At 39.2% G+C, this 24158-nt stretch overlaps 2 protein-coding genes and 1 long non-coding RNA gene across 5 annotated transcripts; 1 reads left to right on the top strand and 2 right to left on the bottom strand.

Annotated features, from left to right (window-relative positions):
- Positions 1-631: 631 nt before the first annotated feature.
- Positions 632-11722, bottom strand: LOC108064524 (very long chain fatty acid elongase AAEL008004). 3 transcript variants are annotated; one of them, XM_017152096.3, is made up of 6 exons: positions 11247-11722; positions 9302-9492; positions 9141-9221; positions 7357-7519; positions 6608-6744; positions 632-1641 (listed from the first exon to the last, which is right to left on the bottom strand). In XM_017152096.3, the coding sequence occupies exons 1-6, from the start codon at positions 11404-11406 to the stop codon at positions 1369-1371; spliced, it is 1005 nt and encodes a 334-aa protein (XP_017007585.1). In that variant the 5' UTR covers positions 11407-11722; the 3' UTR covers positions 632-1368. The 3 variants fall into 3 exon arrangements, with proteins under 3 accessions (XP_017007585.1, XP_070073064.1, XP_070073065.1); XM_070216963.1 differs by lacking the exon at positions 11247-11722 and adding an exon at positions 11001-11220; XM_070216964.1 differs by lacking the exon at positions 11247-11722 and adding an exon at positions 10928-11049.
- A 7732-nt stretch (positions 11723-19454) lies between these two features.
- On the top strand, positions 19455-23741 carry sit (stuck in traffic). Its single transcript, XM_017152097.3, has 4 exons — positions 19455-19532; positions 21633-21813; positions 21876-22441; positions 22889-23741. Exons 2-4 carry the CDS (start codon positions 21753-21755, stop codon positions 23147-23149), a joined length of 888 nt encoding a protein of 295 aa, XP_017007586.1. The 5' UTR covers positions 19455-19532; positions 21633-21752; the 3' UTR covers positions 23150-23741.
- LOC138913374 (uncharacterized) lies at positions 20764-21407 on the bottom strand. Its single transcript, XR_011419078.1, has 2 exons — positions 21188-21407; positions 20764-21127 (listed from the first exon to the last, which is right to left on the bottom strand). It is a non-coding gene; the product is annotated as an uncharacterized lncRNA (long non-coding RNA).
- Positions 23742-24158: the final 417 nt, after the last annotated feature.

Genomic DNA, 24158 nt, shown 5'->3' with positions numbered 1-24158 from the left:
GCTGTGATGTTCCGTTTTTAACGAGTGATACACCAAAATCAAAAGGTATTGTAAAAACTAATTGTACCAAGACTTCAGGAAAATCAATTGGCTTGGTCTAAAATTGAATCCGGTGGAGATGAATTCGTATTTTTACCTAAAATTCGTTTCAAATGACAACGCATTTTTAAAATACAATGCTCCGTTAAAAAGTTAGATAAAATACTATTTTAAGGGGCTTAGGCTCTGGAAGATTTCATTCTACGACTTATTGAATAAAATAACGGCTTTAATTTTAAATTTATTTCCTCGAAAGATCGAAGAGATTAAATCAATCACATTTTTAATTTAGTCTAGTAATAGCAAACGATATTTAAAAAAAATAACTTTTTCATCATCTTATGGTATGGAAATAAATAAATGAAAGCAATTACTAAACATTTTTGCTATATTTGCCTATTCGTTTGGTTCTTCTAGCAAGAACGAAGGAGCGAAACAAAAATCGCCACATTATCAATTCCGGTATTTCCGATTTTGATACTCTATTGTCAGTTCTTAAGACTTATTGATCTCTTCCGCAACGACGACCCTGCCATTTCACAGCTCTGTTTTCCTGACGCCGGGAAGGCAGATCAAATAGAAACCCACTTGGTTGGTTTTTTTGTTTTTTGTTTATTATATTTATCTTTTCTTCGTTTTTATTTGTCTTCGCTTTTAATTTCGTGCTCGCCGTATTTGTTCGTGCGAATGTTGTAAGTTAGACTAGTTGGCTTAGGACTACAAATATTTAACATTAACATTTAACAGGCTATTTACAAATCGTCTATACACAATTATAGAATTACGATAATCACTTAGCCTAAGGGGATTAAAAACTAAACGCGCTTCGTTCGTGAGGTTCTAGAATTAGGCGTCTTACACATTAGTCAGATCTCGAAAATTGACCCAGTTTGTTGTACGGTTCTACACATACATATGCGATTGCAGCCACAGATGGCGAGAGTACGAGAATTTGAGAATTTGAGAATTCGAGAAGCGAAGCGAAGCAATCAAGCGAAGCTAGCGAGGAGGAGGAGGAGCTGGTGGATGGATAATCAAATTGAAATTGAAATTGCGCATACGCCCCGTGTTCTCCATCATCATCATCAGCCGGCGGACTTCCCGACTTCCTCTGTTTCTGATTCCGTTTCTGTATCTGTTCCTTTTCTGTGTGTGTATTTATGGCTCTTAAGCTTAGCTTAGCGTTAGTTGAAACCTTTGTACCAAAACTACTTCCGTTCCGTTTCGTCCGTTCGTTGCCATCACCAATCTGATCCGTTTATGCAAAATTTGTTCCCTGGAAGCACTTTCCGTCTAAATCTGACTGATTTCTACTTGGTCGTTTACGATTTAGTTGGCTTTCAGCTTTTGCGCCAGCATCGCCGTGTTGTTATTGTCGTCCGCCTTGCAGGGCGTGGCAGCCAGTTGCTGTTGCTGCTGCTGCTGCTGCAGTTGCTGCTGCGCGGCCTTGGACTTCCTGTAGCTCTGCATGTAGAAGTTCATGAAGAGGCAGAAGAAAATGGAGGCATTCAGCAGGAGCAGCGCAGAGATGAACTTGGAGAACTGGCACTGGTTGCTGAAGAGGGCGCGGAGGGTGTGGAAGATGCACAGCACGAACTGGGCCTAAGAAGAAATAATAGATGGAAAGTAGTTAAAGATCAGTTAATAAAGACCTGGGTGAAACAGGATACAAAAATATACGAGAATGTCACAGAAATTATTTTCAACCGGAATCCATTATGTTTCTATGTACGAAGAGATTTTTCCGAAACCCCGATAAAGATACAATCCTCACTGAAACATGTAAAATGTATTTTCGAAATATCTTAAACTCTAATTACAATTTGTTTTTCTAAATATTTTCATATTTTCCCTATTTTGTTTAATCTTTTCCGTAACTACCCATCGTTCAATACAGTAATAATAATATAATACTTACTTAATAGATTAATAGTCTAGATTTAAGCACATCGATGAAGGTTGAAAAACAAACCTCGTGTCTTAATCGTTGCTGTAATTTTTATCTTGCCTTTAACTAGATTAGCGTTTTCATATTTAATCATACATATTAAGGGGTTGTGGGAATCACATGGCTAGTGAACTTGTTACGCCTAAATGCTGGGAAAGTTCTGAAGAGAGCAGCACACGGTCATAATCAGAGCTCAACTTGACCCACCTCTTTCTGGTCATTGGCGCTGTCGAAGGGCAGAGAGCTTGTCTCGTTACGGAAGTTGTAACGTCATCCAATTAGCTTACTGCCGAGTCATAGCTTTTTTGCAGCCCGGGTTACAGCTCTTTGAGTGCGGCTAATAAAACGGCCGGCAGTGGCAGTGGAGCACCCTTGAGCTGGGCGGGCAATCAAAAAGCACTCAGTGCGACTACAATGTGCGCACATTGATTGGAATTAGAATTAGCCGGAGTGTCAGTTTCCCTGATATGCGGCCATTAACTAGCCGCGATGCTAGTTTATAGATGCTATGTTTAGACAAGTCCAACAAGCGGGCTTTCGATTGGCCTCTGGCGACCCCTTGGCGCGTGTTATAAAGCCCATATTTAACGATGCTGTTTGATCTTGATCGATCATAAGATATTTGGATATTTTAGCACCCACTCCCAAGTTGATGCAACGAAGAATTAATGCAAAGCTAGTGGGCTAGCTAGTTGGACACACCAAGAATCCAAAGAATGTCAATTGACTTAAAATTCTAGTTACGTTTAATGAAGAACAGTCAAGTGATGCTAAGGAATTTGAAATATGCTTTAATGACATGTTCAAGCTGAATAAAGAAGGGTATGTCAATTAATGTTTAAATTTCAAATTCCATCGGAAGAATATCTTTATGTTTGGTAACATATCGAATACTTTAACACCCAAGAGGCTCTTCAACCTTCGTCTTCTAAAACAAGGCTGTCCATCTCTTAGTTTTTACGACTATGATCACTTGAAATATTTTTTCCTGTGCAGTAATCTCGGCTGTGTGCAGTTTTCGGTGACCTACAAAATATTACGCTGGCCAGCCAAGCGCTGCAGGTTTCCATTACCACTGCAGCAAAGTCACTGAGCCAGCGGCGGCAACAACTGTTGGCCAAGACGGCAACTGCAACTGGCCAAGTTTGCGTCTTGCGGTCCGTTGAAAGCCAACGTCGACGCCTAAATGCCCCATTGCACGAGACTCGAGCACCGTGGGCACCAAGTGATTGATGGAAGTGGGCCAATAATATCTATCTATCTGCATTTATCCAATGACCAATGGCTTCCTTATAAACGATGCCATTATAAAGTGTAAAATGTTTCTATAGAATGGAAATAGTTTCAAAAAGATTCTTTGTCTTCCTCACATTATGCATGCAAAGATTAAAAGCTCAACCGCAGTAGCCTCTTCCATAAATTGTTTGTAATTAAATGCTAAATTATTTTTGCACGTTTTCTTTGAGAGTTTTGACCTCGCCGCTTGTTTGTGGTTCGTGCCGGATTTTCTTTGATCAATCTAAGTAGATTTTGAAAGTTCTTCCAGTACTTGAGAAACGGAAATAACTTTTGCTTAGATTTTAATCTTGTCTAAAGCAATTTAATATATTAAAATATTTTTATATTTAATTTATCGCTGACCTGATTGATTTCTTGCTGCAAAACCTTGCTAAAGGGCCATAAATCTATTTTACTCACGTAAATGGGTATTGTCATCTGAACTTAGTAAGGCCATCGCGGCAAGCCCCTTTCTAACACGTTTTGGCAATGTTTTTGGGTGTGTTTTGGGCTTATATTACATTTCTGCCTTAAATATTTTAGTTTATAGCAACGGTGGCCTTTGTGATCAATTAGTTTAATTTTAAAATCTTTATTTACCATTATTTAACTGTTAGAAATTTAAATACTTTTTTATTGCCCTAATTTAATGATTATCTACAGTTTTATTTTTATTATCTACAGTTTCATAAAATACCCGTTTTATCCCTATTCATTTAAACTTTTAAAATCGAAATCTATAAGATTTTAAGATTTTATTTTAGATTTTTTTATTACAATATACCTAAATTGACCCACTGTTCCAGCACAATTATTATTGCGCAATCTTGGCATAGATCATTGAACGTTATACCGCTTGGAGTGTGCCGGTAACGAGCGAACAAAAACAAAAACAATAACAAAAACAAAAGGCAGTTGCACTTGCAACATGACTGATCTGAACTGGCGACTTGGATCGCCGCACCGGCAATTGAAAGTGGCAGCAGATCGCTTGTTGACTTTTACCCACAGACGGCGTGCCAAATTGCATGAGTAGTCTGCCCAGTGGTCGCCATCCACCATCGACTGCCCCAAAAGATTTGAGATATATGTGCATATAGCCGCAATAGCCGACATAGACACTCACCCGATTGGTGTGGCAAGTTCGTCGCGGTGCTGGACAAAAGTGAACGCTACCGCTCGACATTCATTGCCGCAAAACGGAACGAACACGAAATGATAATGTAATCGAAACTGGTCGGATCGGTCGGTTGTTTAGTCGGTTACTGGTTGGTGCCGCAAATGTGGAAACTCTCGGTGGATTTGGAATTGGAATTGGCCTACCTCGGCGAGTTGCGGGGATGGATGTGGATGTTGTGTGTTGCAACAAATGTTGCGCACGGCAATCGGCAAATCGGAACTTAACTTCAACTTGGGCCTGGCCAATTGGCCAAAATGTGGAGCGTGCGATGTTTGGCCAGGCACTTTGCGGCTAATTGGCCGGCAGGAGCGGAACTGAAAGAATCCAGCTGGTTGCGCAGGCAATTGGCAACACTTACTGAAAGCCGAAGCCAGCTTAGAATCACAACAACTGGCATGACAGACAAATTATCCATATGATGCGCCCGCCTACTCATTAAAAATGTCAGTGCAGCGCAGCGATATGCACAGGAAAAAATTTTAAGGACCCTAAGAATATTAAATTTAGTATAATTTATGCTCTTTAGGGTATATCGCCTACACCTTTACTTTCTTATTTGTTTTAAATCTTATATATTTATTTTGTATGTTCAATAAAGAATTTGGTTTTTTGTAATAATTATTTAAAAATTTGGGACCTGTTCGAATAAATTTTTGGTTTCTGTGTAGAACCCAGCGAAACGCAATTGGAAAAACATCAAGAAAAGTGCACTACGACAACAATAAAAACAGCAATCAAAATAGGCACCCTACCAACTACATATGCAAAATTTTATATACGCATAAAACGGGCACAGTGAGCATTCCTTTTCAACGACTGACCAATTTTCGGAAACAAAAATCTGTATAATTAGCAAAAAAATTATAAAATATATTTCGTTAGTATTTGAATTACTTACTTACATTTTCAAGTAATAAACTAAAAAATTATCTTTAATGGTAAATTTAAATTTAACTGTTTATAGGTGTATTTAATTGCGAAACTTGCTTAACTTTTGTAAAAGATTTCAGAATACCTTCTTTGGCCAAAAATGCTGTTTATATGAGGAATAATGTTGTTTCCTTTTATTTTTCATTAAGATTTTTTTAATGAGACTCTAAAGAATCCCCACTGTTTGCCTCCTGCACAACTGTCTGTATAGAAAAACCTGTGCTTGCTACTTAAGTTAGTCACCGAACGTTTGACAACTCAACTGTGGAGCAGAGCTTCAAGGCAATTCACTAACTAGCGGCTGCGACAATAACAACTACAGCATTGAATCTCGATTCGAAGGAGGCCAGTCACAGCAGAACAAACTAAACTTGCCATATTTCCATGCGTTTCAAGAATTTCGAAACTTTTAGAGAGATATAGAGAAAAAATACAAATACAAGCTAAAATGCAATGGAACTTATTTACCGGCTTCGGTCTTTCAATTATGCGTAGCCACATTAAAAGAGAACCGTTCGAGTGGAGCCAATCCAATACAATACCAAATTGGCAACATAAAAATCAGATGGCAAAAACCAGAAACCAGACGAGATATCTAGATCACATGATTGCCGACAATCTCTGGATTCGCTTTACTTTTGCTTTCGGATCTCGATGTTTCGCAATAGGCCAGAATGTGCGATCGATGCCCAAGAGATTGGCCTTTGGCCCCAAAAGTTTGCTTAAAACTTAAGCTGCAAACATTGCAAACTGGCGGAGGCCGAATCTCCGGTTCGCAGTGGCATTTCGGAATTTTAGACAAATGCAAGACACAGTTAGAAGCATTGGCCAACATTTTATTTTGGCAATATAAGCACGGATAGCAACTGGTCTCCGCGGATGTGCGGTGGTGTGCGTGCCTTTGGGCCCAATGAATAATGCCAATTTATGTGGCAGAGGCTGGCTGGGAGTCTAACTTTGAGGCACGACTGCCGGTCTAACTGGTTTCCATTTTTTCGGTTTTTTGGCGGCGTCTTGGCCAAATCAGCCTGGCAATTGGCCTGGCCAGCACTAACGGCGACTAGCTTCGATCTATGTCCGAGAAATACATTTCACACATGCCAGCGCAGACTTCTGAGCAGGTTTCGTTTGATTTTGATTTTCGGGCGGTATCTGTGCTGGAACTGATTCCATTTTAATGAGCCCCACCCCTTCCCGGCAGTAGAAGTAGTAAAACTAGTAGCAGTACTTACAATCTGCAGCTCGGTCATGTATTTCTTCCACCACAGGAACTTGGCGTACTCGGGTCCCATGGCGGCCATCATGTAGTAGAAGTACATGCACACGTGCACAAAGTTGTTCAGCAGATTCGGGAATGTGGCATTTCCACCTGTAAGAGATGAAGGAAATTTAGTCTTAATCACAGGAAGAAGTTTTATAATTTCGATTTCTTTTTGGCTACGAGAACTCTAAGAAACTAAAAATCTAAAATACATATTTATATCAAATGCGGTGCTTTAAATTTGTTATAATTTGTCTTGTTCATTTTAAGCAAACATTTAATACAAAACACAATTTATGGTCTGTAATTTACATCTTTATGGGGCATTAGAAATAATTTTTTATTAATATGAAAAGTTAAATTAACATGAGAATTACACAAGTTTACTCCCTGTGGGGAACTATTTTTCTGTTGCTCATAATTTCCATATTTTGTTAAAACTAAAATTAAGTTTAAAATGCAAATTATGTTTGCAAAATTTTGTTCAATTAATTTACAATCCTAACAGGAGTTATGAAAATAAATCACTTATATGATTGTTTTTTCGTTGTTTAAAATGTCCATTAAATATTATTTATATTTTATTCTTAGTCCCGATTTTTGTTCAAAATAACTCAAATTAAAATTGATTTTGTTAAATAGAGCACAAGTAAAATAAATATGTATGTGACAAATATTGAATTGAAGCCTGATTAAGGGGAATTCAATTTTCCAACTCACCTGCCAGAAATTTGACGAGCACCCAGGTCTCCAGCGGCGTCACCGAGTGATGGTACACATGCAGCCAGGTGATCTGCGAGGACTTCTTGCGCAGCACAAAGAACATCGTGTCGGCGAACTCGGTCAGCTTGGACAGGTAGTACAGGTAGCACAGGTTGAGCATCTGCCGGGAAATAGATAGATAGAGAGAAGGGGGTTGCGGTTATCAGTGCGGTTGACCTAGCAAGGTCGTTGTGCAATTCGCGCCCATCGAGCAACGTGCCCAATTAGCGTAGAAGCCGCAGAAGAACTTGCGCAATGACATTGACAAAGTTTTCGTTTCGCCGCGTCTTGTTTCGTTTAGTTTCATTTCGCTTCGCGTTGTTTCTCTTCTTTTCGGAATACCCCGCACTCTTGTTTTCATTTGCCGACCAAGAATTCTGCTGGCTTGCAGGCGAAACGATTGGGCGCACGCTGCGTATGCGCAATGTAAACAATGCTGACTTTTACGACTGCGCTAAGGCGCCGTGGACTTATGGAAATGGCCATAAAACTAGATGACAGACGCTAATGACTCTCGGGTCCAACGGAGTTTATTGACTTGTCTTGTGGGCTCGGTTGGTTTTGGTTTTGGTTTCTTCTCTTTGACTTTTTTGGGTTCGTTGCGGATGTGAAATCGATCAATGAATGGGTGGGAAAAGGTCCGGTCTGGTCAGCGGTTTTCACAGAATTTATGCTCTATTGACTTAAAGCTCAAACAGAGCCAAAGCTAAAGTACGATCCCAATTGCAAACAAACGGCGGAACAAACTGAACTGTTTAGAGCCGCTTTAAATGTTGTTAATTTGATTGTAACATAGGCAATAGTCAACGGCCTTGAGGGTGTGGCTGTCTCTAATATTTTTCCAAGTGGTAATACTGGCGGCATGAGTTAATGCATTGCATTTACTCTTTATAGAGACTTTATTGATTTCGGTTAAATTAGCACAAGAATAAAAACATTCAATTGCAATATATCAAACGATTTAGGATTGTTTAAGCTTTAAAGGCATTAAAATAATAAATCTAGCGAATACTAGAAATACCAGTGTATTCTATTAATCATATCTTTTAAAAACTGATTTAGAGTATTTTATAATCGATTTAAGAGTTACACTCGGTTTGCTCTTGCCACTGCTACAATTTTACGAACATTTAAATGCCTCATTTGCGGTCCACCAACAAATTGGCATTAAATTATGCATTTAACTTTAAACTTCCATTACACAAATATTTATTAATTGTTTATGGTGAGCAGCCTGGGAAAAGGGAATACAATCGATGGCCGCTCGAAAAGCCATTAGAGCTAGAATTTGGATTAAGAAGCTGACCATTTAATTGCCCTGCTCAGTACGTTTAAATGTGAACTTTGTGCCATGGCAGAGGCATAATTAAAATCATTTTTCTTTGTAGTTTGTAGTTGTTTACGTTTCGCGGTATGACTGGCCAAAAAAGTGGCTTTGAGCTGAACTTTACGGGCCAACTAAATGGCTCTTGAGTCCGTCTGGCGGAGTCAGTGAGTCATCACAAAGTAGAGGCAACGAACTTGCTGGCCAACAGCGGAAGATGAACCCGGCAAGGTTTAGGCGAAAACAAAGAGCAACCAAAAAACCAAACGACAAATGCCAAATTATATAATGAAGACCATAAACATCTTAAGTCCACGCGTGCCTCTCGAAATAGAAATTTGATTGGGGATGAGCGAGTTTTGATTTTTGATTTCATTTAGGAATTAGAATCACAAGTTGACCGGTTGTGAGCACTTACCCGCTTGGAGCTGGGACTGTCGGAGTAGTCAACCGGTTGGCACTTCAGATTGTAGTAGTTCAGCCAGCCGGCCATTAGGTGCTGTTCGGGGGAAACCGGAAGGGGATGGCCATTAGATGGACGAACGTTATGTTAAATTTCAGGTCCAGTTTCGAACCTACCTCGTAGAACATATAGCCGCTGAGGGCCACCTGGAAGGCGTTGTAGATGACCAGGGTGCGGCGCAGCTGGAAGGGCTTTCGGTCGCGCATAAAGAGGGGTCCGATGATGAGGACCCAGGACAAGTAGATGGCCACCATGCCAAAGGTGAACATCGGGTGCTCCATCAGCGGGAAGCGCGTTGCTCGCGGATCTGTGAATTTAGCCACAAACACATCAAATTAATTGCCGCAATTCTGTTTTTAATTCATTTAGCTTTAGCTTTAGGTTTTGCCTATGCTAATGCAGAGACGAGTCGAAACAGCTTCGATTTGCATTTCATTAGTTTATAGCACTTCGCATTGGGATAGCCATTCCAAGCCATTCAATCGATGCCAGCTGAATGAAATCGTGGCTAAATATAAAGTCAACATGTCACTGGTATCGTTTAAAGTGTCAGCACAATCGCCTTTACACTGGGCATTAGTTGTAAAATATGTGAGGCTGGCATGCCGCTAAGGGAATTATTCCATTTCTTAATAAATGAATAAACACCGATGTACGTCATAGCTCGGTAATTTAAAGGAACCCCCCGGCAGAGATATGGAAATTAATTGCAAGTGGCTGTGCATTTTTAAATGGACCAACTTTTCCATACCGTTGGATGTCTACCTTAGTAATCAATTTAAGAAGTTGTTATGATTTATTTTCCAGTTAATAAATGCTTGTTTACTGCAAAGATTCCATTGGCAGCTGGGATCACATTTTATGCCGGGAATTCTTGACCTGTTACACTGGGGAATCTGTTGTGTTCGGAGCGGCATACCTATAACTCAGTTTAGAGTCGCTAATTTCAGTAGCCATTAGGAATTGTCTTCAGCTTAAAACATTTTTGTATACTAATGTGCACACATTTTGGTGTACAAATGTTGGACATTTGCAAAGTGATTAAGTGTTTTCATTTCGAATTTGTTAAATCTTAATCAAAACGATACGAATAATAAATAAAAGCGGATCTAAATTAGTTTCCCTTACTTTGATTTTAAATAATATGAATGTGGTAACGATTTAATATTGATTTTTTGATGAAGATTATGTAATTCTTATTTTAATTTATTTATTATTTATTTTTAATATTTTTTTTCTAAATTTTCTAAAAAAGGTTTTAAATATATTCCTCTAAATCCTCCAAGTTCGTTTTCTAAGTCTTTTGTTTGCACACCGAAACATTGCCTTTTCTCAAAGTTCGTGTCCTAAGTCTTTTGTTTATAGCCTAAAGCTCTAACCTTTTTGCTTTGTAAGCATGATTTTGGCACAAAGTAATCTCCTTTAACCCGTTTTAGTATCACTAAACCAACGAAAAAAGCACTATTTGCACAGGTGTTAATTGCATCTGCCTGCCATTGACCTTTCACCGCTGACTTTTCTCATTGCCAGGAATGCGAATATGGGGCACAGTCAACAAGTGCCTCTCGAAAACGGAACACAAGACCAGACCCCCGAGGCAATTGGCATGTTCGAAGTGCTCCGGCTGCTATTGTACTTAATAAATACATGCTCAGCTGCACACGGCGAAACCAAAGTCGTCGATGTCGACGGTCGCTTCATAAAAATGTCTAAGATAAGCAATGTAAATACATTTTAATTACGTTAATAATTGTCAAAAATACAATTGACACTGCCAAGGTCGCAATTTAAAACGCGCGCACACACACAAGAGACCTTTTTTAATTGTCCTAGAAGTTTTTGGCTGAGCTTTTGGCTTTGTCTGTTTACTTTTATCATTTCTTTTTCTCTTTAATTTTTTTTCGCTGTTTTGTATTCGTTTTGTTGGCATTTACGTTTTTACGTTACGATTTGCAAGCCATAAAAAATGACAATTTCATGGCAATTCGTCATTTTTATGGATTTATAATTAAGTCGGCTAATGCACTAGATATTCGAAAGGCACCAGCACTCGACACCTACCGCCGTAATCCTCTTCCACCAGTTGGTAGTAGCGCTGCACCAGGCCCGTGTAGTTGCGCGTTATGTGATGGGTCTTGAACTCATCCAGCGCAATATTGGCTATCTCCACGACCATGTCGAATCGCGAGCTGCTGTTGTAGTTGTGGTAGTTCATACTCATGATGCTTGCTTTCTGTTCTGAATCCTGGTTTATGTTTTTATTTAAAACTTCAAGTATCCAAAACTCTGGGTTTTGCGGGGTTTTTTATTTTCAGTTCGTTTTGTCAGAGGCTCGCCGCAGGATTTTGCATGCTGCGCTCAGGCCCACCAAAAATGCACTTTATAATCCTCCACGCTCAGAAAAATTCACTTTTCGACTCGCTGAATTGCTGAATACTAAAATATTGCTCAATTCGATTACGAATATATTCGCGCAGATCTGCTGGCTGGATTCTACCACCACACCGTAGGAATGTTTATGCTCAACTGAATCTAAAACTTCTCAGCAATCACAAGATAAAGTAACTTTTTCGCAGCGCCAGCGGAGCAGAGCAGCGGCAGAAACGGTGGCAGAGGCTGAGGCAGCGCGATCGTCATGATCGCTTGTGCAAAATACTTGGCAGCCGCAACTACAAACACAACTAGAAATACAAATACCAGATAAAGCCCGACTTCGGTAACTCAACGAACCCCGAATAAAGCCATAGAACAACGGAAGTTTCGTTCAGTTGGCGCCGCACTGCATGCAATTTTTATTTACTATTTGCCATGTTGTGTGTGTGTTGGCCACAAACCCCCATTATTTGCGTGTGTGCGCTTGGCCCACTGAGTCGCTTTCGAGTTTTTTCGATTTTTTAGCATGTTCCGTTTGGCATTCAACATTCAACAGACAACATTTAGACGCTGATGATGCTGCTGCCGGTGGTCTGAACCGCCAGGTGAATTCGACTTTTTATAGGTCAATGCACTAAGATACGGCTGAACTCTATAGTGTTTGTATATGGAAATTTGACTGATTGCGGTATGCAGTCTGCAAAGAATTCGTATTTGCTATCTCGTCTATTATAGGTGCTTAATTAATAGATTAAGCTTGGAAAGGTGAATTGCTTAATTTAGTTTAAGATGTCAGATAGAACATTTTTTATCCAAAAACAAAATCGAATTTATTTGAAATACGATGAATAATAGGTATTAAAAAATAACTTTATTTTTAGATCAGTTCCTTATTAATATATTTTTTTAAATTTCCGTATGTTTTGGGGCATAAATAAATGTTTAAAAAATGTAATTAAATTGTACAGAAAGAATTTTGTTGAAAAAATGTTAGTTATAATATTTCTTAAACTCTTTTAGTTTGCATGTGTTAATTGTACAAAATTTAATTAAGTAACAAATATGTTTTTAAGTTTAATATTAGTTTAAACGTCATGATGATTTATCTTTTTTAAGTTAACATTTTTATTCCAAAGCTTTCTTCTAAAATATTATGAATAAAAATATTTAGAAGTGTAACTTTACTATAAATCAAGAATCTCAATAATAGGTTTATAGTTCCAATAAACTTTTATTAATCAAATCCAGTTTCATCCATCCCTTTAAATTGAAAATTCGCAATAAAATTAAACCTTTAATTGTCCCATTAATTTTGCAATAATAATGCCTAAAGTAACGAGTGTTAAAGGGCATCAGATATTTTAATTATTTTATTAAGACCCCAACAAGATAGTTTATTTACATACTAAGATCTTGGGGAACCCCAACTCCCATTACACCTTAAAGCCCCTCGGGAAATCAAACTTCACAGAAGATTGTAATTCACTTTACTTTTATTTTCAATTTCTAAGGAGTCAAACGAGTTGTCCACCAGCGAAGCACGTACAATTAAAACAAGTTTTTAATGGCATCTTTAATGTGTATGTGCCTTACTTTGTGACAAACTAAATTAAAGGCTTGCGCTAGGTTGGCGATGATTCCTGGACTTCCGGCTTGTCTTCGGGTGACCTCAGGTGATGTTTATTTGAGCGGCGAGTGTTTTTGTAAATCCCATTCATGCTTACAAGCAGAATAACCTGTTCTCGGCTAATCGGCCCTGGAGGTGTTGATTCGGGGTTTGTTGATATGCTAAATAAGTTCTCGGGCAGTTAGAGAGCACCAGTCAATCCAGAAGGCTTTCTGGTCCACCGAATGGTAAACGTGTCAAGGTGGCATCATCCGATGGCCTCAGACCCATAATCAATCCGTGGATGAACGTGTGGAAATCCATCGTGATCAAGGCAAAAGGCACTGGGTTATGTTGGTCGTTAAGCTGCGTAAAACTATCGGACGTGCGGCAAAGCCTTCGTTTTGGTCTTTATGCGAGTATCTTACGCGTAATTATGCCATTGACTATCATACAGAACCATTTGCCATTTGCTTTGTGACAAATTAACGCCGAGTAAATTGTTCTTTGAAGTTCAGCCCGGCCGGTTCGACCTTTGGCTTGATTATTTTGGCCATGTTTGGGGCCGTAGCTTGAAAGCCAAAAACTGAAGCCGGCAAGGATGACGTTGGCTACTGGCACTGCTAACGGTTGAATGCGGATTGGATTGGCCACGCTCGTCTCTTCGTTTTCACCGGCTCCTAAACGTGGATGAGCTTGGTAACAGCCCCGCTGAATTCACGGCCTAGGTCTAGGTTAATCGGAAGTCAAAGAAGTCAAAGAAGGCAACGCCGCCAGCCAACCGGACCAAGATTTCGATGATAAATGTATGCTTTGATAGCTCCAGTTTTGTTGTGATTTTCTGCGTCGCTTTTTCTATTTCTTCGCCGGCTTCTTTTTTGCAAATTTCCGTTCCATCAATGTGAGATGCGATTTTTGCCATTGGCGAAACAGCTTTGACTTCATCATAATCAATATGTTTTGAATATGTTCATTATGGCAAATGCTAAATGTTTGTCGCTTATTATTCGCCTGATTAATGGCCCTGGTGTTGACAAGAATTCGATATTTCAGCCGGAAAGTGCGTCACAAGTTAATTAAGTAATTATTGAAGTTTTCTGTAAAATTATTTTAAAATTGCAATAAAGACTCTAAATTCAATTGCAAAATTAAATTATTAAATAACGCAAAATATAATTCCAGTTTCGACATTATTTCGTTTACTCAATATTTAAGTAATTCTAACAAAAATGTTTTTCTTAACCGTTAAGTAACACATACAGTTCCAAATTGTTTGCTTTATCGATTAGCCAATTTATTTCAGTCGCGTAACAATAGCCTGCACACAGAATGAGCATGCAGAAATTTTAATTAGCAAGTGTATGAAGCAAATAATTAACAATCATAAATTAATTAGCACCGGATAGAATAAGGTGTGGGTGCTAACACGTCGGATCATGGGCGTTTTTGGAGCGTTTTAGAACGCTCCAGCTGAGGTTCGCCGATTGACCGCTGACCGCCGGCGTTTTCTAATTGATAACGGAATATTTTCGAAAGGCTGGCCGCCGGTCAGCCCCCTGATTATCGGGGCTGTAAATAGCAATTACCAATTAAACTGTTACAGACGCCAGTTATGGCTTTTCATTAAAGTAACAACATTTCTGTTCGGAGTTTCGAGTTGCGCAATCGCTACTATTCGATTGCCAAATGTTTCATGTCAACCGAACTCCGTCTGCGAGGGTTTATCTGCCGATCTGCCCATATATAGTACTTAGTCTTAATTGCGTTGCAATTTGGTGCAGAAAAGCGAGCACGCCCTGACCTTGGGACAGCCCGCAAAAGAGACAAGACTTTAATTTAAACATTTAAACATATTTATATCACATGTGCAGATGATTTGGGCATTCGGAATTTCAAGCTCAATATACTGTACTATACACTCGCATTTGCGCGGCTAAGACTTTTGCCGAGCATACACCACTTTTGGCCCTAATTGAATGGGTAAACCCAGAAGTGGACAGCGCAGACTCAGTTGGGCAATGGCCAAAGAGAATTGGTAGAGTCGAGAAGATGGCACGTTCGATGGTCACGCTCACTAATGTGGCCAGGGGCGGAGAAAAGGGGTTTTTAGACCATTTTATTTTAAAGAACTTCTAAATATATATATCCAAAGAAATGATTTTAAACTTTTAACAAAATAAAATGAATTATACTATTATTAAAAATATTAAAAGAAAAGTATACACGAATAGAAAATGCATCACAGGGTTTTGCTATATGAATAGTTCGAAATAAAATATATTTCATTTATACAATTTGCATAAACAAAACCCCCCTTGTTTCCACCACTGAACTGGTCTAACTAAGATTAGAGGCCGAGTGCCGCTAGGGCTGCTAATCAATTGGCCAAACGTGTGCTTAGTTACAGCCAAACAAATCCAGTGAATGAAGAAGATGCTCCCAGTTTCATACCCAAAATACATAAAAGCCAGAAAACGAACTCAACTCGGCAGTTGGCATTTTATTTTCTGGTTTATGAGCCAAGACGGCGGCCAAATGGTAAAGTTCTTGGCAACACACACATGTCGCTGGCCGAGGGTTGAACTTGAAAACGCTGCGATACATAATTTTGAATACAATTAAGAGCGGACTGATCCAAGAATAGATCCCTCGTCACTCAATTAGCAATTAAAAGTTCACTTTGAACTTGACACAGTTGTTGAGCGCAAAAAAATCACAGACGGCAAATTGCCTGCGATATGTTTCGAAAGCTGGCAGAAAATATCAAGACTAGAATTTATAATTAAGCATTTAAATGAAAACCGCTCTGCGCCATCGAATCTATTAAGCTTCTTAGGCATTTTCTGCTTCTCCGTCTGAACGATCTGTTCGATCAGGAAACGGAAGTGCGATTTCTTTTTCTCCACATATTAATCTTTTGGTTTTTCTCTCGATTTCGATTTATCGCTCGAAACGAGTTCCTCCCAAGGGCAAGCCAACGGTAGTTGGTAGTTGATAGTTGGCCAGCTACGACTCCAAAAATTCGATTGATCGGAGATGGAGAGTTCGCGAGAGACCCGCTAGATATATCTATGTATATCTTTGCCGTAGCTCCGGCATTTCCGCGCTGGCAAACGAGTTCGATTTGCGCAATTAACTTGGTAACGAGCCACTTTGGATGAGTGGTCATAGAGCATCGACCCTGTTACAATCCCAACCCAATCAGCGGCGACCTGTCATGTAATCTGTTAATCGGAACAGCTCATTTACGTATTGTTCTCTCAAGTGGGTATCTTCTAATAATATGCCATCTTCGGGGTAAACACAAAAATTAATTTTTGGTTAGGGCTTTAATTAAGTCACGTGTATGTGAGTTTATCGTCAACAATTGTTACTAAAAGGAAACAATTTTTAAAATGACTTGATTGATTTTGTTGGTATTTTATTCATCTTAAGATAGAATTAAATTTATTTAGTTTTTTTTTTGGATTTTAATAAAAGAATACATTTAATAAATCTTTTTTAATTTTCATTCATTCATAAAATAATTTTAGGGCCTTCAAATATTCTAAAAAATTTTGTATGAACAAATTTAGCTTGGATTATTCGAAATGAATACAAGATACAAACAACCCTTTACTTTTGACTTTCGTCATCTCAATTATGAATGTGCCATTGATCAACTATTTGGGGAATCCCAAAAGTAATCTTTATTGTCTCCTATTATGATCATTAGCTACTGAAATCATTATTGAAGAATTTGTTCTAATACCCTTCCGAAACATGAGTATTTTTTTAGTTAACTAAATATTTTTTGAAGGGGAATTTAAAAAAGTTCTTTAAAAATCCATTCACATTTAAGTATAAGTATTCCACTTTGACCTAAAACTATTACTATTATTATAAATTTTAAACAAATTACAATTCTAACGGTAAATAATGTGAACCTATATTTTTTCACTAAAGTGGCAACTCTTTGCCCAATACTAAGCTTTAAGCGGAGCTTTAAAAACTTGAACTCCAGATGCCGCCAGCAGCGTGTGAAAAAGCCAAGCTCAGAAATTCAAACCGACAGACCGCAAACAAGTTTAATGCGGCCAATTAAACATTTAAGAGCCTCATTTGCAATTGCTGTTAACAATCTTACGACTAATACAGTGCTGCAGGCAGAGAAATAAAATAATTTTTAATAGATTAACTTTGCAGGCTTTGTTGGACATCGGAAATCAATAATCAAAATTGTTTGGCGCCCTTGGAAGCCAAAAAATCACTAAACTTTTATAATTTCTTTATTGTGTTTTGTCCAATCGCCAATTAAGAATTCTGCAAGCAAAGAAGATTTTGCACATTTGATCGTGGCTCGTGTGACTGTTTTTGTCTACGCAATTTGGCATGAACATACAAACAAATTCAATAATAATTGTTTAACGGTTTGTTGGCCAGTTTGGCTGTTGGCTAAATGTAAATGTTTGCGGAAGATATTTGCATAACTGACAAACTGGCAGTCACCCCTCATATATATCGAACTCGATCGCATGAATCGTCTGCAGCGACGTTGATAATAAACTAACGTCTTTTGCATACCATTATGATTGGCTATATGGCTGGTGGACTAACAAAAGACGCATGCAAATTCAGATATCTTATACATACCGGAAGAATTTGTTGGCGGCGTACACGGCGTATGATTGATTCCTGGCAACCAAAGGGATTCACCAGTCCGCCCCGGTCGACATTCACCCACATCTTATGCAGTCCAATCGGATTCGAACTGGTTAAAGATACGCATAAGCTAATCGGCAAGTTCAAGTTCAATTCGCCGGTGACACAGTTAACTTTTCAGTGACCCCAGCCTCAGCCTCCGTTTCGTTTTCAGTCGTGGTTTGGAGTCTTGGCCAAAAACGATGCTTTTGGATCGGTTTCATTAGCCAACAGGTCGGCAGGTCCACTATCCACCATCCAATACTAGACTTGACCCGGAAGTGGGCCTTAATCGATACGTTGTGATCTTTGTGGGTCGTTAGAATCGGAGCCCTAGGCCCCAAGAATTTTTATGTAAATTGCCAGGTAAATACGCAGTCTCCTTGAACAAACTCCGCGTTTTAACGGAACCAACCACACACCCAAGCATTTCTGGCCGTAAATCACTGCATTTATTGCTCTTAATAGCAATGTTTTAGGCTTGTTTTAAACAGTTCTGGTTGTAATGGCTTGTAAAACAGTCTAGAGAATTTCGCTGACTCGCCCCAAAGAAAAGGTCAACGAAATTATTAACCACCTACGCAATTTCGGTTCGGTTCTAAAGTTCATCTTGGTGGAGATAAAGCGTGAAAAAGTATTTCAAGTGGGTCAAGGTTGGGCGAGCGGTTTTCTGTGTGGAAGATGTAAAAAGAGGAGAATTACCAGAAAGCGAAAACAGAATAGAATGAACATTTCATTCTGTGGTTACTCAAGTCTATTTGTAAAGTTTGTTTTCATTCTCCGGCTAATGATGAAAAGTGCCCAGGGGAAACAGATAGACTTCTCAATAATGACTTGAGGGTGTTTGAAAGGCAGTTAATTGAGGAAAAATGAAAGTATCATTAGGGTAGATATATGGAATATTTTCTCATTTGCTTTTAGAATTTTTTTTTTTGTGGGCCCATAAAGAAATTATTGTCTTGTTTATAATTTTCGTTTGTTAGAATACTTTGTTTTTACCAAAATTAGTATTCCTTATTTTGTAAAATAAAAATTTATAATAACTAATTTCTTAAATTCTTAAAATTGCCATTTAAATGTATGTTTTTTTGTGTTGTTATTCGAGTCGCTAAATTCCGCATCCTCTAAGTGCTACCGCAATCGCTTTGACCAAATCGATCAAAAGTGACAACTATTCAAGAATATTTTATGATTCTTTTAATTGTACAAAAGGCTGCGCAGCCAAATACAAAACGAATTAAAAGCCAAGCGAATTTGGCCAGCAGCAACAAAAAGCCGGTAAACACACACACAGTATCAACATTGTCATCGCAATTATCATAGGAAAACGAGACCAGGCGATCGTTCGATACATTTGCGTATAACGTATACGAATCGAATCTCCAGCCACATCCACATGCTCATCCACAAGGCACAAAAGAACATCTCGACCAAAGCCAAAGCTAAAGTCAAAGATGAAGATGAGCAAGATGCCAAATAGCCGAGACAAAAGTTGGGCTTAGACAAAAACTAAAGCTGAAACCGAAATAGAAACAGAAACTGAAACAAAAACAAATCGAAAAGCAGCGACGAAGAAACAGCAGCGCCAAATCGAACCTTTAGTCGAAATTTTTATACATAGCTCCGTACACCTCGGCGTAGCAGTTCAGTGCGCGTACAAGTCTCGTGGGTAGCGGATGCCAGCAAAGGTCTCTCCCTCTACTATACTATACTATACTAAACTATAATATAAGACTTCATAAAAGAAGCAGATGGAACAAGACTAAAAAACAGTTGTCACGGTGTTAGCATTAAGCGTTGTCGCTGTCGTCGCTGAAAATTAAGTGCACGGCAATCGAAGAGATTGCAACAGGTGCCCAAAGCTCTTCATTTGTGTGTGCCAGTGTGTGTGCCTACAGATCCGAGTGATCAATCAGATCCAATGCGATTGAGAAGAGGAACTCTAGAATTTGTGTGTTAGTCTGCGATAAATATGTAAATTTAATTGAAGAGTTTACAAAAGTGAATTTGAAATATGGTATTTTATCATGGTTTGGTGCATATCATATTAGAACTAGGACCCAATCCAAACCTTGCTCAGATTTTTGATTAAATCAGATCATTGAGAAAGAAATATAATTGTAGAATTGGTATTTTTTACTCACATGATATTCAGTAACTTTTACGATTGCGATTCTATTGAAATTCTGTGTTATCCGAAATTCATTGGATAGGAATTAGGATCATAGTGTATCAAATTAGCTTTCTTCTTTGATTTGATTAGAAATACCAAGATATGACATTTAATATTTTCTGTCTTTCTTTCCCGTATAAAATTTAGAAGTCTGATTTAGAACAAGTGCCATATAAAGTCATCTAAGATCGCCACCTGTCAAGGTCATTCAACTTTTGCGACATATTTTAATTTGCCAAAACAAAACCGCCTTCAGGTTTTCGGATTCGACAGTTGGGCAATAGGTGACACAATTTTCTATTTGCTCGCTCTAGGCGTTTCCAAGGCCCGCGATCTTAAGCCATTTAACAAATGACTAACCAAGTGGAAATGCCTCCAAATTCGCTGGCGATGATCAGCCAGACACGACGGCGTCCAAATGATGCGACAGTTGTCCAGTTTTTCGGCCAGCCATTCCCACCCATTCCTGATCAAAAAAAACCTATGACAAGGTCGCGGCGTACAGCTGAAAATTGATAAACTGGATTTTCTTGGCTCGAAGCCAACAAAAGCGTTTAGCACCTTTTGGCTTATTGCCGCCATTTGTCACCCCTCAATTTTCTGGCCCCGTTCTGCGCTAAATGTTGCAGGCAATATTCAAAGAGCCATAGCTCTGAAGTGCAGGAAATGACCGGAAAGCCAGAGCCAAACCTGTTGATGGCTAATGCCTGTTGGCTGGAGTGTTGGCCAACTTGCCCTTCGAAATATTTCTGTTTCACTCGTTTATTATTTCAATTTGTTCCTCACTTCGCACACTCCACAACACTCGGGACCAAGAAGCCGATCAGATTCAGAATAGCCTCGAAAACGACGAAAGAAATCATAATGCTATTCGATTATTGTGGTCTTAATCGTCATCGGCCTTTGCCAAGTTCAAGTGTGAGACTTGAAGACGTCGAGTCAACGAACGTGATTGTGTGGAATTTTTATATTTTAGCATAGGTGCTTAGCCAACTAATGGTCCTTCGAAGAGCGAGTTCTTTGGGATGATTAATCACCGGAGGAGTGAAGGAGCACTTCACTCAGTCTCGCTGCGATGCCATCCCACTTCTGAAAACTGCTTCTGTTGCGCTGAGAGGTGCGGATTTGCTTGCCAACTGCACAACACTAAAATAATTTCCACGGCTTTACCTGGTTTGTTTTGAGAGTGGGTTTTATGCGTTCCACACGTGATTCAGCTGGCAGTGCCCAATTTACCCGGGCCGTGTGGCAATGGCCCAGACATGGGCCATACGACTGCGAGGTGGCCACCAATTTGTTGCGGGCTGTTGTGCGCTGCGGTTGTTTAATTCATAATAATGAATATAATTTACTGTTACTGTTACATGATAATTTCACGGCATTTCACCGTCACCGTCACAGTTGCTATTCTCCTTCGCGTTTGATTATTATTTTAATTTTATTTATATTTCTGGGCTCGGCAACAGCTGAGGCTGCTGGTAGTAGTTGCTGGTTGCTCGTGCCACTGGCATCAGTTGCTCGAGAATGGCATTAACATAACTTAAATACAAATACAAAACTCGAAAATAAAGATCTTTCGCTCATCCAGACTCCCTTCCGATCTTCCCCCATTTAGATTTCGCAAAACTCGTTCGTTGCGACGCAGGCTTAGCAGATTTTTGAATTTCACATCGAAGCGATCGAAGCTATATAATCGTATTTGTGGAAGCAAGAGAGGCCAACGAAGAATTTAAAAATGGCAGCCGTCAACGCAACGCAGGTGGACTATTGGAACTTTCTGTTCACGGATCTGGCAGGTGAGTGGGGTTTTTTTTATCTATAATATTATATTCCATAACCGATTGATCATTCCCTGTAGATCCCCGCACCAATGACTGGTTCCTGATCAAGTCGCCGCTGCCCCTGCTGGGCATCCTGGCCTTCTACCTCTTCTTCGTGCTGTCGTGGGGACCCAAGTTCATGAAGGATCGCAAGCCCTTCAAGCTGGAACGAACCCTGCTCGTCTACAACTTCTTCCAGGTGGCCCTCAGTGTGTGGATGGTCTACGAGGGCGTGGTCATCTGGCAGTACTACAGCTGGCGGTGCCAGCCGGTGGACTGGTCCCGCACCCCCAAGGCCTATCGCGAGGCACGCGTCGTCTATGTCTACTACCTGGCCAAGATCACCGAGCTGCTGGACACCATCTTCTTTGTGCTGCGCAAGAACGACCGCCAGGTGACCTTCCTGCACGTCTACCACCACACCGTCATGCCCATGATCAGCTGGGGCACCAGCAAGTACTATCCCGGCGGACACGGCACCTTCATCGGCTGGATCAACTCCTTCGTGCACATCATCATGTACTCCTACTACTTCCTCTCCGCCTTCGGACCCCAGATGCAGAAGTACCTGTGGTGGAAGAAGTACATCACCAACCTGCAGATGGTGAGTAGTAATTGTTGTTAAAAGGGGTTTTTTTAATGACTCAGGTTTAGAAAAACAAGATAAATAAGATAAGACAATAAGTAATACGAATAAAGATGCTCAAATCTATAGGACTTTAAGGGAATTAAAACAATTAATAATTTGACAATTAGTAAATGCAAAGAGTTTCTTAAAAATTGGTAGCAAATTAAAATGTTGGCATAAATAATTTGTATAGAATAATTAGGACGATTCATAATATTTAGTGGGTTAAGAAGGGAAATATATTTACGTTTTTAAAGTAGAATCATAGAACATTTACCCAATTAAGAATTTATTGTAAAGGGAATTATATATTATATTCTATAACTACTAAAATGTCATGGGGATAGGAAGAAAAAATTACGTTTTCTGTAGTAAATTATCGAATACCACTAATCCCGTAATATTACAATTCTCCCATTGCAGATCCAGTTCTGCTGCGCCTTCATCCACCAGACCCAGCTGCTGTACACCGATTGCGGCTATCCCAGGTGGTCGGTGTGCTTCACCCTGCCCAACGCCGTGTTCTTCTACTTCCTGTTCAACGACTTCTACCAGAAGTCCTACAAGAAGAAGCAGGCGGCCGCCAAGGCAAAGGCTCTGACGGCGGACAACAACAATGATGGATGTGCCAAGGACCTCAACAAGGCCATTGAGCTGCAGCAGGAGAAGCAGAAGGCCTTGTAGAAGAGGGCCAAGCCAAGGCCACCACCCACCCAAGCCACCAACCAACCTCACCCACCCGCACCACCCCCACAATCCCCCTTCAATACTCGTACAAAAAGCGGGACAAACACCCACTGAGAGCCACCCATGTTCTATGTGCAACCTTGTTGACTAATTTCTTAAGTAATCCGCCGCCAAAAAGACGTTAAGCACGCAAAAATAAGAAAATAAGAAACGAGACGAATATATATTTGAGCAAATGAGGTTTTCGAGACACAGATACACATATTATGTAAATGTAAATGTAAATGTTCAAACAGTTGAAATTGCTTTTTGCAGCCATCGTCATCATCGCTCGCTCCGTTTGATGTTCGCATCTGGCGGACCAAATGAAAGAAGTCGTATGTCTTTCGGCCAAAACTGAACTAAGTTAAGTAAACAGGCAGAAGAAGCGTTAGTTGTGTAAATAAGTGTAGGTACGCATGCGAATGTGTTTTCTTTAGATTTTATATACGTGTGGTATGTAAAGTAGGCATAAAACAAGTGAAAAACTAGCAAATAACAAACCCATAAATACAAACACATTTTACAAATAAATCTAGAATTTTTTCTACAAAAATATCGAAAAAAACAATGGGATTTATTCTTTGTCTAATGAATGGGAAATAGGCGGGGCCAAGACCTTTTGATAATGAAATCACAAAGGTAAATGTCATCGGGATAATTTTAGTTTGGAAACTAATTTAGTTATAGACACCTGATAAATAAAAAAGACTTAATATATAAATTCAACATTTTTCTTTAAGTTGCCATGACTTCTTAAAACAAAACTAGTCAGGTAGTCGATATTTAAGCCAGTGTCAAATGGCAATAAATTTAAAATGATCTGTAATTCAAAAGATTCAAAAAAATTCAAAAGAAACCATTACTTGCAGAAATTTACTGCAAAATTAAAATAAAATATTGTTTTGAACTATATTTTTAAAAACAATAATGAAAAAAGCTCTTTAACTAATTCAGTTTCGATTTA

Source organism: Drosophila takahashii, chromosome 3R (genome assembly GCF_030179915.1).
Source record: "Drosophila takahashii strain IR98-3 E-12201 chromosome 3R, DtakHiC1v2, whole genome shotgun sequence".
In the NCBI taxonomy this organism is placed as follows: Eukaryota; Metazoa; Arthropoda; class Insecta; order Diptera; family Drosophilidae; genus Drosophila; species Drosophila takahashii.
Note: the sequence above shows the minus strand (reverse complement) of the source record. Positions and strands in the feature narration are given on the sequence as shown.

What these genes read in the sequence shown, in the direction of transcription:
- sit (XM_017152097.3), top strand. Translation starts at nt 21,753, where the DNA reads ATGGCAGCCGTCAACGCAACGCAGGTGGACTATTGGAACTTTCTGTTC. An exon ending in TCTGTTCACGGATCTGGCAG is followed by an intron (nt 21,814 to 21,875) that starts GTGAGTGGGGTT and finishes CATTCCCTGTAG; the next exon opens with ATCCCCGCACCAATGACTGG. An exon ending in ACATCACCAACCTGCAGATG is followed by an intron (nt 22,442 to 22,888) that starts GTGAGTAGTAAT and finishes CTCCCATTGCAG; the next exon opens with ATCCAGTTCTGCTGCGCCTT.
- LOC108064524 (XM_017152096.3), bottom strand. Translation starts at nt 11,406, where the DNA reads ATGAGTATGAACTACCACAACTACAACAGCAGCTCGCGATTCGACATG. An exon ending in ACAGTCCCAGCTCCAAGCGG is followed by an intron (nt 7,520 to 9,140) that starts GTAAGTGCTCAC and finishes ATTTCCCGGCAG; the next exon opens with ATGCTCAACCTGTGCTACCT. An exon ending in GCTCGTCAAATTTCTGGCAG is followed by an intron (nt 6,745 to 7,356) that starts GTGAGTTGGAAA and finishes CATCTCTTACAG; the next exon opens with GTGGAAATGCCACATTCCCG.